The 12,661-nt window shown below is 25.4% G+C and overlaps 5 protein-coding genes across 5 annotated transcripts; 1 reads left to right on the top strand and 4 right to left on the bottom strand.

The window, feature by feature from the left end:
• Positions 1-304: 304 nt before the first annotated feature.
• On the bottom strand, positions 305-1,414 carry DICPUDRAFT_152742 (uncharacterized protein; the record flags this gene model as incomplete). The annotated part of the gene is made up of 3 exons (XM_003288449.1): positions 305-780; positions 861-1,283; positions 1,345-1,414. 3 exons carry the CDS (start codon positions 1,412-1,414, stop codon positions 305-307), a joined length of 969 nt encoding a protein of 322 aa, XP_003288497.1.
• Positions 1,415-2,370: 956 nt separating this feature from the next.
• On the top strand, positions 2,371-5,637 carry DICPUDRAFT_4830 (uncharacterized protein; the record flags this gene model as incomplete). The annotated part of the gene is made up of 2 exons (XM_003288465.1): positions 2,371-2,909; positions 3,354-5,637. Coding segments are annotated over 2 exons (2,823 nt in total), but the record flags the coding sequence as incomplete, so codon positions are not given.
• A 349-nt stretch (positions 5,638-5,986) lies between these two features.
• On the bottom strand, positions 5,987-6,753 carry DICPUDRAFT_55448 (uncharacterized protein; the record flags this gene model as incomplete). The annotated part of the gene is made up of 2 exons (XM_003288448.1): positions 5,987-6,623; positions 6,746-6,753. 2 exons carry the CDS (start codon positions 6,748-6,750, stop codon positions 6,047-6,049), a joined length of 582 nt encoding a protein of 193 aa, XP_003288496.1. The 3' UTR covers positions 5,987-6,046.
• Positions 6,754-6,982: 229 nt separating this feature from the next.
• On the bottom strand, positions 6,983-11,049 carry DICPUDRAFT_92107 (uncharacterized protein). The gene is made up of 8 exons (XM_003288447.1): positions 10,730-11,049; positions 9,452-9,602; positions 9,271-9,357; positions 8,963-9,146; positions 8,687-8,887; positions 8,151-8,612; positions 7,789-8,065; positions 6,983-7,721 (listed from the first exon to the last, which is right to left on the bottom strand). Exons 1-8 carry the CDS (start codon positions 10,731-10,733, stop codon positions 7,246-7,248), a joined length of 1,842 nt encoding a protein of 613 aa, XP_003288495.1. The 5' UTR covers positions 10,734-11,049; the 3' UTR covers positions 6,983-7,245.
• Positions 11,050-11,681: 632 nt separating this feature from the next.
• On the bottom strand, positions 11,682-12,284 carry DICPUDRAFT_79295 (uncharacterized protein; the record flags this gene model as incomplete). The annotated part of the gene is made up of 3 exons (XM_003288446.1): positions 11,682-11,780; positions 11,861-12,010; positions 12,099-12,284. The coding sequence occupies 3 exons, from the start codon at positions 12,282-12,284 to the stop codon at positions 11,682-11,684; spliced, it is 435 nt and encodes a 144-aa protein (XP_003288494.1).
• Between the last annotated feature and the right edge of the window lie 377 nt (positions 12,285-12,661).

The raw sequence follows: 12,661 nt of genomic DNA, 5'->3' as shown, positions 1-12,661 counted from the left end.
CTGATTGATTCATCAAAAAAAAAAAAAAATCCATATAAATGATTTTGATTATTGACAGCAGTTTGAGAATCCTTTTAATATTTAATGGATTTAAAAATGATTTTTTTTTTTTTACAATATTTTTTTTTTTTTTTTTTTTTTTTATACACTTTATTGTCTAAAATAAAATAAAAAAAAAATATTAATAATTTATAGTGATGATATTGAATTGAGGTATTTTATTTAAAGGTTAATATTATTAATATAATATTGGTATTTTTATTTAATGGTATTTTTATATTGTTTTGTATAAGGTTTTGAGGATTTAAAAATCATCCTCGTCGTCTTCTCCCATTGATAAATTTTTAGCAAACATTAAGGCAACTTTGGCGGCCATGTCTCTTCTTTGGTCATCTGGTAAGTTCTTCATGTGTTCTCTTAATGACTGAAGCTCTTTGAATGTATTTTCAAATATTTCAACATCATCCTCTTCGTCATTATCTGGCTCATCGACTATTAAATTGTTATTAACTTTTGATTTTGATTCTTGTTTTTTATTGCTGTTATCTGAAGTTTCTTTTTTATCGTTATTTGATTTCTTAAATAGAAGTTCAACTTTTTTCAAAGATTCTTGAAGGTATTTATTGTCTTTAATGGATGAAAATTCATCATCATCTTGTTGTTGTTGTTGGTTTTTATTTCTTTTTTCATCATTTTTTAATAAGTCCATATTTGGCCACATATTTGATTCTAAAATTTCTTGAACTCTTTCAACACCATATTTAATGGTTGGATCAGTTTCTAAATATATTATAATAAAATAGAAATAGAGTAATGGTTAGTTTTTTATTTATTTTTTATAATAGGTTGATAATACTTACCAGTTAATTCTGATTTTCTAATGTCATAGTCTCTATGGGATGCAGTATCTAAAATTACAAATTCAATTAAGTGTTCTATACACCATTCTTCAATTTTATCCTCGATTGCGCTTGAGCTACTTTCATTAATATCGATAAGTAAATATAATGTATCATCAATGTCACCTTCATACTCTTCTTGATCATCGTGACCATCGTCGCCATCGTCTTCTTGTGGCTGTTTTTTATTGTTTTTTATATATTGTTTAATAAATTCGAATGATTCACTTTTTGAAGAATCAAAAGCTAATATAAAACCATGGGAATCCTCTGCTAAATGTTTGTTATTTGTATTGTCTTTATCCAAATCAATACTTTTAATTGTAATACTTGTTTTATAATATTTTGTGCTTATTTTATATATATTATCATTGATATCTAAAGCTATAAATGAAATTAAAAGTTAATATTTATTACATGTTAATAATGGATAGGGTATATATACTCTTTAAAACTATATTTTTATCAATATCTTTATCACCAACCAAATATAGTATATTTTGTTCACTAGACATTCTTCTTTTTTTTTTTTTTTTTTTTTCCAATTAGGGTTAAAACCATGAAAAATTTAAAAAAAAAAAAAAAAAAAAAAAAAAAAAAAAAAAAAATATAATTTCCTAATTTTTTTTTTTTTTTTTTTTAATTTTAATTTTTTTTAAAATTTAAATTAATATTTTTTTTATTTTAAATAAATACTATAACCATACCTATAAATAAGTAAGTAATTTTAAACATAGAAATCTATTATTAATCAATCGAAAAAATAAAAATAAAATAAAAAACAGTCATTATTGTAGGGTTGGCTTTGCTAACATTGCATTATTTAAATAATTGTGTGTACTCTTTATGAAAAATATTAATAGAGTATAAATTGGACAATTATAAATAGTTATTTTAATTTTGACTCATGTATTTAAATTGTTTATGTGTTTGTGCAATTCGTGTTAAATAAAATTAAAAATTAAAAAAATAAAAAAAATTATTTTTTTTTATTTTTTTTTATTTTTTTTTCTTTTTTTTTTTTTTTTTAATTTTTTTTATCATCATCAAAAATTATTATTTTTTTTTTCAATTTATATGATTTTTTAATTTTTTCATCTAATTATAATTATAGTTTTTTTTTTTTAAACTAAAAAGTAAATTAATAGTAGTAATAGTTTTAAATAATTGTTTGGTTTAATACTAATCATTTCTATTCAAATAGGTAAAGAAAAAAAAAAGAAAAAAAAAATACAAAGAAAAAATAATAAAAACAATAATTAGTTATTAGTTTTTTCATTTGTTTATGGTTTTTTTATAGGAATAATTATATTTTAGCGAAATATTTTGAAAAAAATAAATACAATTATATATAAGAAAAATGTATCCAAATCAACAACAACAACAACAACAACAACAAACCCAAGGTTATCCACAATATTATAATAACCAACAACCAACTCAAGGTGGTTATGGTGGCTACCCAAATCAACAAGGTGGTTACCCACAAACTGGCTACCCAAATCAACAACAAAATACCCCACCTCCACCAACTAATAATACTTCACCTCCACCAACCAATAATCAACAACAACAACAACAATATTATAATCCATATAATACAGGTGGTTACCCACAACAAGGTGGCTACCCAAATCAACAACAAAGTACCAATGCTCCACCACCAACCAATATTAATACTGCAGCCCCACCACCAACTAATCCACCACCAACCAATATTAATACTGCAACCCCACCACCAACCAATATTAATACTACAGCTCCACCAACCAATGCAACACCAACCAATGCTCCACCAACCAATACCACAGCTCCACCAATGACTAATAATTATCCATCACAACCACCAACAGGTAGCCAATCAGTTTCACCATCAAAACAACCACAATTAAATAATTATTATCAGAATACACCACCAATGACAAATACTGGCTATCCACAACAACCACAACAACCACAACAATCACAACCACCACAACAATCGCAACAATCACAACCACAACCATATTCGTATAATACACAAGCTCCACAACAACCAGGAAATATGGGCTACCCACAACCAAACACCTCAAATCAAGTACCACCACAAGGTAACCCAGGTTACCCACAACCAAACACCTCAACCCCACCAATTAATTCATATCAGCCATATGCATCACCAAATCAACCATCTTCATCAAATCAATATAATAACTATCCACAACAACAACAACAACAACAACAAGAACAACCAAATCAATGGCAACAAACAAACAACTATCCACAACAACAACAACAACAATGGAATAATAACCCAATTCCAAGTTTACAAAATTTATCATTAAACAACCAACAACAACCATGGCAACCACAACAACAACAACAACAACAACCATGGCAACAACAACAACAGCAACAACAACAACAACAACCATGGCAACAACAACCAGGCCAACCAGGATCTGATGATAATAGAATTAACATGTCCAAAGTTCCAAGCCCAACAGCAATTTTAGAGCAATTTAATTCATATGTTTATAAAACCAATTCTGAAACCTCCCTTGCACCACCACCATCAACAGTACAACAACTTATTATTGATCAACAAAATGCATCACCAAACTTTATTCGTTCAACACTTTATTCCATTCCAGAGACTGAAGATTCATTAAATCTTATTCATATACCATTCGCTATTCACATCCAACCATTAGCATTCAACGGTGTATCTGGTGAAATCCCAACTGTTAGACACCCAGGTGGTCCAATTCAATGTCAACGTTGTCATGGTTACATGAATCCATTCAATCCATTCAACAACGGTGGTAAATATTTCACATGTCGTCTTTGCGAATTTGAAAACTCAGTTCCACAAGAATATTTTAGTGCAACTCTTCCAAATGGTTTACGTACCGATTTCGAAATGAGACCAGAATTACAAAGAGGCTCCGTAGATTTCATTAAACTCGAAGCCAATCCAGCTGGAGTACCAGGCTATATTTTTGTTATCGAAGTTTCACAATTCACTCTCAACAATGGTATCGTTCAAAATATTATTGACAGCATCAAAAAGATTTTAAATGAGCAATATGATAATGTACCACAACGTATTGGTATTATTACTTATGATACTGAAGTACACTTCTGGTCATTTAAACCAACCTATACTTATCCACAAATGAAGGTATTAACCCACGAAAATGTATTTGTTCCAATCGACGAAAAAGATAGCGGCTTCCTCGTTGATTACCGTCAATCAAAACATTTAATGGACTTCTTCTTTGCAAACTACAAAACCTTCTTTAAACGTCCAGCTGCCATGCAAGCCCCATTCGCATTTGGTGCCGCCGTTCAAGCTGCCTCAATGGCATTAGAAAAAACCGGTGGTAGAGTTTTCACATTTAATACTGTACTTCCAAAAGGTCAACCTGGTGCAATTCCAAAACGTACTGAACGTTCAGTTCAACCATCACCAAGCAGCTCTTTCTATAAAATGGTTGCTCAAGATTGTGTTGCTAAAAATGTTTCAATTGACCTCTTTGTTATTCCAATGGAAATCTGTGATGTTCCATCATATGCTCAATTAGCCACCACTACCGGTGGCCACATTAATCTCTATCAATTTTATTCTGCCGATCACCACTCTGAACAACTTTCAAGTGATATTGTTCATTACGTTACAATGGAATATGGTTTTAATGCCACCTCAAAGATTAGATGCTCAAGAGGTTTAACTATTAATGGTTATTTTGGTAACCTTACTGAAACTACTGCAGGCTTAGTTCAAATGGCAGGTGTTACCAGTGACAAGAGTATTACAGCTGTTATTAAATATGATGATAAATTAAAACCAAAATCAAAAGCATACATTCAATTCGCTATGATTTATACAAATATTAGAGGTGAAACCAAGATTAGAGTACACAATTTAAGATTATCAGTCGATTCAGTTTTAGCAAACTTTTTCAGAGACTCTGATTTGGATTCAATCACAACCTATTTAGCAAGAGTTGCTAGTAAAGAAATTGTTAACTCTACCACCTCCACCATGGTTCGTTCTAATACTGTCGATAAAGGTGTCGAACTTTTAGCATCCTACAGAAAGAATTGTGCCTCTGATAAGAAAGCCACCCAATTAATCTTACCAGAGGGTATTAAATTAATGCCAATCTATATTTTAGCAATGATGAAAACCCCATGTTTCCGTTTATCAAATGAAATCTCTCAAGATCTTCGTTACTTTTATATAAATCTTTATGCCTCATCATCGCCATCAAGAATTATACCTCTTATTTATCCACGTACCTATCCAATTCACAATCTTTTACCAGGTGATGGTCTTCGTCACCCAACTCAAGATCACATTGTATTACCACATTTTGTACGTTTATCTGCTGATCAAATCTCTCAAAATGGTATTTATATCGTCGAAGATGGTCGTCAAATTATTGTTTGGGTTCAACAATTTGCCGCTACAAATTATCTTAGAGATCTTTTTGGAATCGAATCTACCTTTGGTTATACCAATAGTAAACTCTCTCAACTTTACCAAGGTCTTAATGGTCAAAATGAATATCATCAAAGAGTTGAAGCCATCATTCATTCGATTACCCAACTCCGTGGCTATAGAGAAAGACCTGTTATTTTTGTTGTTCAAGGCGATCCAATTGATGCCCATCTTCGTTTACAATTCCACGAAGATAAAGGTGTTGACTCTGTATCTTATATTGATTTCTTGTGCCAAATCCACAAACAAATCCAAAATAAATTATCGTAAGGGTAAAAAATTAAAATAATCATAATAAAGCTTTAAACATTAAATTTTTATTAACATCTCTTTTTTTAATTCTTTATAGATTAAGTGATTATCAACAAACTGCAGCCGCTTTATTAATGGCAAATACTTATTAAAAAAATATAAATAATATTATAACACATATATGCAAATAAAAAAAAAATAAAAAAATTAAAATTTAATTATATTTTTAAACAATAATATTATAGATTTATTAATACCAAGTTAAACTTGGTTTTATTTTAATTATGTTAGATTTATTTTAAATAAGATATTGAAATAAATAATTTTGTGAAATTTTTTTTTTTTTTTAGATTTGGTTTTTATTTTTTATTTATATTAGAGAGTAAAAAAATGAATAATTTTAAAATATTTAATCAACAGAGTTGAGTTTAGTTTCTTCTGTTTTTTCTGTGTTTTTACCTTCTTCTTCTTCTTCACCGTGGTCATGGAGATCTTCTAAATCGTCCATATCGCCACCCATGTCACCCATGCCGCCCATGCCGCCCATCATTTTGGAGAAATCCATACCGCCAAAATCCATACCACCTGGCATACCACCTGGCATACCGCCTGGCATACCACCAAAGTTGCCAAATTTGTCGACATCCTCTTCTTCACCAACATCATCTTCATCTTTCCAGAGTGACCAATCGGTTTCGACGAATTTTTCTTTCTTTTTATCTTTTAATAAAAAGTTCCAGTAACCTGATTCGGTTTTCTTTAATAAAATTTTTGGGTATCTACCAGTGAAATCGGTCTTTGATTCTTTTGGATCAATTTCTTTGAATAAACTGATTTCGAAGACATAAGATTTATTTTCACCATCTTTACCTTCAAATTTAATACTATTGCTTTGAATGTCGATATTTGGTTTTTTAACTGGTGCTTCGACTGTAATATAAACATGTTCTGGTCTTTCTGCCCATTTTACTTTTGGTTGTAAGGTACTATAATATTAGAATGGTAATTTAGTTATGTTTATTAGTTTTTTTGTGATTAAATTTCTTTATATCAAATTTAGCAATGTCTTGGATGAGACAATCAAAAATCCTATTATTTGTATACATACGCCATTGTGTATTTTTTAAGTTTTAGAATGTATAAAATTAAAAAATAAAAAAATAAAAAATATTAAAAAAAAAATTAAAAATTAAAAAAAAAAAAAGGAAAAAAATTTTGAAAAAATTTTTAAAAAATTTATTTTTAAAAAAATTAAATTTATTGAAATTCAATAAATACAATTAGAGTTGCGTTTAATTGTTACTGATTTATAAATAAAAAAAGAAAAATTTTAAAACACACATTTAAGTTTTTTTAAATAATATTATATTTTATTTTTTTTATTTTTTTTGTTTTTTTTAAATACATCCAAATTGTAATTTAATATTATAATTTTTTTTTAAGGGTTTTTTTTTTTTTTTTTAGGAGATCGTTTTGGTTTTATGAATATACAATCTATATGATACGATTAAATAAAGGATTACATATGTGTGTTGTGAAGGTGAGGGGAGGTGAATTGAGGTTTTTTTTTGTTTTAAAAAAAAAAGTTATTATTATTTTATATTATTTTTATAAATCTTCAGATTTAGATTCTGTTGGTTCTGTTGATTCTTGTTGATCATTAGATTCTTGTACACTTTCAGTTGATGCTGATGAAGGAGCTGGTTCTGTTTTTTGTTGTTCTTGATGATGTTCGATTGGTTCATCTTCTTCTTCATCTTCTTCTTCGTCGATATGTTGTTGTTGTTGTTGGTGTTGTTGGAATCGTATATCGTAATCCTCTTCTTCATCATCTTCGTCGATATAATTGACGGTGTTAACCTTTTGGTTATCATAGTCATCTTCGTCGCTATAGTCCATTTGATCTTGATAAGCATTTTCATAGTTATCAAAACCATCATCGCCATTTTCAAATTGATCATCATCTTCTTCAGCGCTCTCTGGGGCAGTCATTAAACTTGGTTTAAATTCACCTAATGGTTCATTTTCAAGATTTAAAACTGGTTCTAATGAATCTGTTACAAAAGTAGCCCATCTTGGATTTTCTATTATAAAAAAAAATTAATATTAACATAGGGATATATATTTATATATTACAAGATATAAACTTACCATCAACAATTTGTCTAATTTCATCAGAACTTTTAGCAACATCACATACTGATTGAGCAATACTGTTTAAGAAACCCATATAACCGAATCTAATACCTTTAGGGTTCTTTAATTCGTTGGTATTTGCTTGGTCAGCATCAATGATTCTATCGAGAAGCTTGGCATCTTTGAGAAGACAAACTTTGAGTTCATCATTTTCACTGTATAAAATAATTTGACAAATTTGGTGAATTTGGCTGTGGAGAAGGTTATTCCATTGATATTTAAAGAATAATTCCTAAAAAAAAAAAAAAAGGAAAAAAAAAAGAAAAAAATATTAATAAATATGATGATTATGATGATTAAAATAATTTTGAACTTACTAAGCATGTTGATAAAATATCAAGTTCCATAATTTTTTTATCAATACATAAATAACGTGAATTAATTAAATCGGCAAAGAATTCGATAACTTTTAATCTGTGGAAACCTAATGGTGGTGAAAGTGGACCAGTAGTGGTAGTAAAGCTAATATCAGAAGTTTGTTTGAGAAGTTTGTTGAACTCTTCAATATGGGCCAATGACTCTTTAAATAACGGTGATAATTGTTCGAGTGGAGCAGTGACTAACTCGTTTTTGCAATTATCTTTATCTCTTCTTAATAATCTAATAATTACAGTTAAACCATAGAGGAAAGCGGTGCCTAATGGTGTTTCTTGTAAAATATAGTTGTAAAGTTTTTTAATCATTTCTTCACTTTCTAATCTTTCTAAAAGTGGTGAATCAGTGATGTTTCTTGTCATTTCAACAATTTCAGATAAGATGAATGAAGCATTTTCGTGATACTATAAATAGTTTAAAAAAAAAAAAAAATTAGTATTTATAATCTTTATAGGTTTAAAAAATTATTGATACTTACTTCAGAGTCTAATGATGGATCAAATTCATCAATAATACCACCAATTAAATTTTGTTTGTCTAACCATTCTAAAGTACCAGCACCACCTTGATATTCTTCAATGCTGATGATCTTTAATAAGATTTCAACAACTGGTGATTTATCTAGGTGTTTAATGAATTTTTCTACAATATTTTCTTGTTTTTTGATATAAGCCATTGTCTAAATAATTACAAGATTAAAATTGGTATGTTAAAAAAAAATTTCTAAATGCTAAATCAAATATTTGTAACTTACATCAATTGTTTTTCTACCTAAAAAGTTAATGGCAACCTTACTAGTGTAAGCTGCTAAACCTAAATTGAAATTTGGTTTGTTTAAATAATCATATAATTGCTCTAAATAGGTATCATCTTTATAAATTGCATCAATAAGTGATTGAATGTCCATACATAAAATTTCTGATGCTAAATAAGGATAACTGTAATAATATTATATATAGAAAAAATTAGTTTTTTTTTTTTTTATTTTTTTTTTTTTTTTTAAAAAATTTTAAATTTTTTTAAAAATATCCACCAATAGAAAAACTATAGTTATATAATTACTTTTCTTTTCTTTTTCTTTCGGCATCTTCTGGGGCTTCTTTGGTGATGAATTCGAACATTCCATTTAAAGATTCTGGTTTAATTAAGCTGTTATATTTGTTTATTAGTATTAGAAATAGCTATATTATAAATTGTTATCTATAAATATTTATTTATTAAATAGAATTAATTTGGTATTTACAATTCGATTAATCTTTTATTTTGAGTTTTACATTCTTGAAGGAGTTCATCTTCGTCAAATAAATCTTCCAAGGTGAAGTAATCCCTATCTAAAATACTTTCAATATGTGATATTGGTTGAAATCCAAAATTACGCCAAAAACTCATGTTATCTGTTTAATATTTTTTTTTTTTTATTATATATATATATATTATTGGTATATATGGTAATATATAAGTATATTGTTTAAATTAATTAATAATTTAATTAATTTTAAAATCTAAACTCTTTTATTTTTACCATTTTTTTTTTCTATTTGGGGGGGGGGGGGGTTAAAAAAAAAAAAAAATTTTTAAAAAAAAAAAAAAAAAAAAAAAAAAATATTTAAAAAAAAAAGAAAAAAAATTTAAAAAAAAAAAAAAAAAATTGTTATTTTAAAAAAATTATAAAAAAATTATGGCACACAAAAAATAATATAAAGTGTGATATTTTTTTATATTAAATTATATTATTTATTTATTGTTTATAAACTGAATATAGTTGTAAATTGAAAATATGGTCTTATATATTGAAAAAATTAAATGTATTTTTGTGCCAAGTTATTTTATATAACTAAATTAAAATGTTTGTGGGTATATTTTGTGGGTGTGCTATTTTTATAACAGTTATATATTTTTAAAAAAATTAAATATATTTTATGATATTATTTTTTATTATTATTATTATCATTTATTATCATTATTTATTTACTATCATTATTACTATTATTATTTTATGGGTTTTTGAATGTTTTTTTTTTTTTTTATATATATATCGAATTTAAATGAATGGAATGTGAATATAAATATTTATAAAAACTTTACATATAAGGTTATTATTTAATAGTTGATTATGATCCATGTTGATTAAATAAAAAAAAGAAAAAATCAAATTAAAAATTTTTTTTTTTAAAAAAAAATTATAAAAAAAAAACCAACAAATTAAATTTTATATAAGGAAATATTCCATATATTGATATTGATTTTGATAAACCCGTTTTATATTTCGATTTTTTTTTTTTTTTTTTTTGTTTGTATTTCTATTATTATTATTAATTAAAAGTTTATTTATTAAGCGGTAATTTGAGATAAGTTTTGTATGTGTGAAGAAGAGAGAGGAAAATAAAATAAAAAAAAAAACTAATTTTGTTGATTTTTTATATTTGCACGTTGATCAAAATTTACATCAAATAGTTTAAATTATTATATTTTATTGATAAATAGAATATGTATACATGGATGTTTGTTATTGGTTACATACACATTTTTATTAAATATTTAGTTGCTTGAATGAATTATGATTCTATTATAAAGCTAAAGGAAAATCTGATATTTAGTTATAATCTACCTATTTACTATTATAGTTATTGTTTATTTATCTATTTATTTATTTTTATAATTATAAAAATTATTTTAAGGTTTGTTTATAAAATTACAAATTAATTTATTAATAAATATATATATTATTTCTATTTGTATATCGTCTTAAACAAAAAAAAAAAACAAAAAAAAAAAAAACTGAAGATATGACAAAGGAAATAAAAAAAGTTGAAGAGGGATAAATAAATAATTATATAATTATAATAGCTGTAATTATATATAAATTTAAATAGAAAAAAAAATTTAAAAAATTTAAAAAAAATTTAAAAAAAAAACAAAAAAAAAAATTTTAAAAAATTTAAAAAATTAAAAAAAAAAAAATATTTAAAAATAATTAAAAATTGTTTTTTTATTAAAATTATCATGAATGGATAATTGATTGACAAAAATATACACACACTCAACATACACACATATACACACAATATGCACACACTTAACAATAAGATTATAAAGCAGTATTAGATCCAACTATCAAAATGAACCCACACATTACATATTTTCCTACTAACACACACCATATCAATCATATAATCTATAATTTGTTCCCAAATATCGTCCATGAATTTGGTATTTAACCGTTAAACTTTAAATTATGTGTGGTGGTGGTATTATTTTTTTATTTTTATTATTTTTATTATTTTTTATTTTTTATTTTTTGTTTTTTTTTAAACCATTTTTTACTTTATTTGTTTACAAAATTAAGGATTTATTTAACCAATCATAGGTTGGGTTTGAAAGGTATTCTTCAAAGTCATGTATTGTTGATTCTTTAGTTTGTTGTAAATTTCTTTTTATTAATTGTTTGATATCTTCTGAATTTGATGTTGTATCTATTGTATTAATGCTTTTCTATTTTTTACCCAATTATCTGAACCTGCTCTTTCTAATAAAACCAAACCACTAGTGCATGTATCATCTATTTTAGTTACCTATAAAAGTAAAATAAATGAGTAATTATGATAATTGTGAAATGATAAAGGTATTATCATAAAAATAAAATAAAATTTACCATTAAAGAACACATATTATTTAATTCGTTATATAACCTTTCTGAGATCTTTTTTGAGATTGGTTCTGGTTCTAAATCTATTGATAAACTTTGATTAGAATGGTAAAATCCTACCATATCGATATTATTATCTCTACAATATTTTTCAATCTATTTAAATAATTTGAATAGATATGTTAATATTAATATTAATTGAATAGTAATAATAATAATAATAGTAATAATAAATGGGTATTACTTGAATCATTGCAACTTCAAACATTGGTAATAAGGTTTGTGTATGAAATAATGGGATGCAATCTTTAACCAAAATTGAATTTTTATCTGCTTTTCCAATTAAAATTCCGTTTACCGATGATGATGGATACTTGAATGAGTGTAAATGTATTTTACCTAATGCTTCTGTTGTTATTGATATACTCATTATTTATTTATCTATTTATGGTCTTATTTATTATAAGTTTATTTATTTACTGCTTTTATTTAAGATCAATAAATTTTTAAAAAAATTAAAATTCAAAAAAAAATAATTTAAAAAAAATAAAAATGAAAAAAAAAAAAAAAAAAAAAAAAAAAAAATTAAATAAATAATTATTTAAAAGAGATTAAATTTTTCTATATTTGTTTCTTTATCAATCTTAATTTTAATTTCAATTTCATATTCATACTCAATTTCATATTCAATTTTATTTTCAATTTCAATTTCAATTTCAATAATGAAACAAAAATAAAAATACCTTTTTTTTTCTAAAAACAAAATATTTTTTTTTTTTTTTTCTCATTGACTCATGTTCATTTAAT

The sequence above is a fragment of the Dictyostelium purpureum genome (genome assembly GCF_000190715.1).
Source record: "Dictyostelium purpureum unplaced genomic scaffold DICPUscaffold_136, whole genome shotgun sequence".
NCBI classification, from domain to species: Eukaryota; Evosea; class Eumycetozoa; order Dictyosteliales; family Dictyosteliaceae; genus Dictyostelium; species Dictyostelium purpureum.
This window is presented reverse-complemented; position numbering and strand designations above follow the sequence as displayed.

Coding starts and splice junctions, on each gene's coding strand:
- DICPUDRAFT_92107 (XM_003288447.1), bottom strand. Junction 9,147..9,270: donor GAAAGAAAAAGAAAAGAAAA/GTAATTATATAA, acceptor ATATTATTACAG/TTATCCTTATTTAGCATCAG. Junction 8,613..8,686: donor ATCCATCATTAGACTCTGAA/GTAAGTATCAAT, acceptor AACTATTTATAG/TATCACGAAAATGCTTCATT.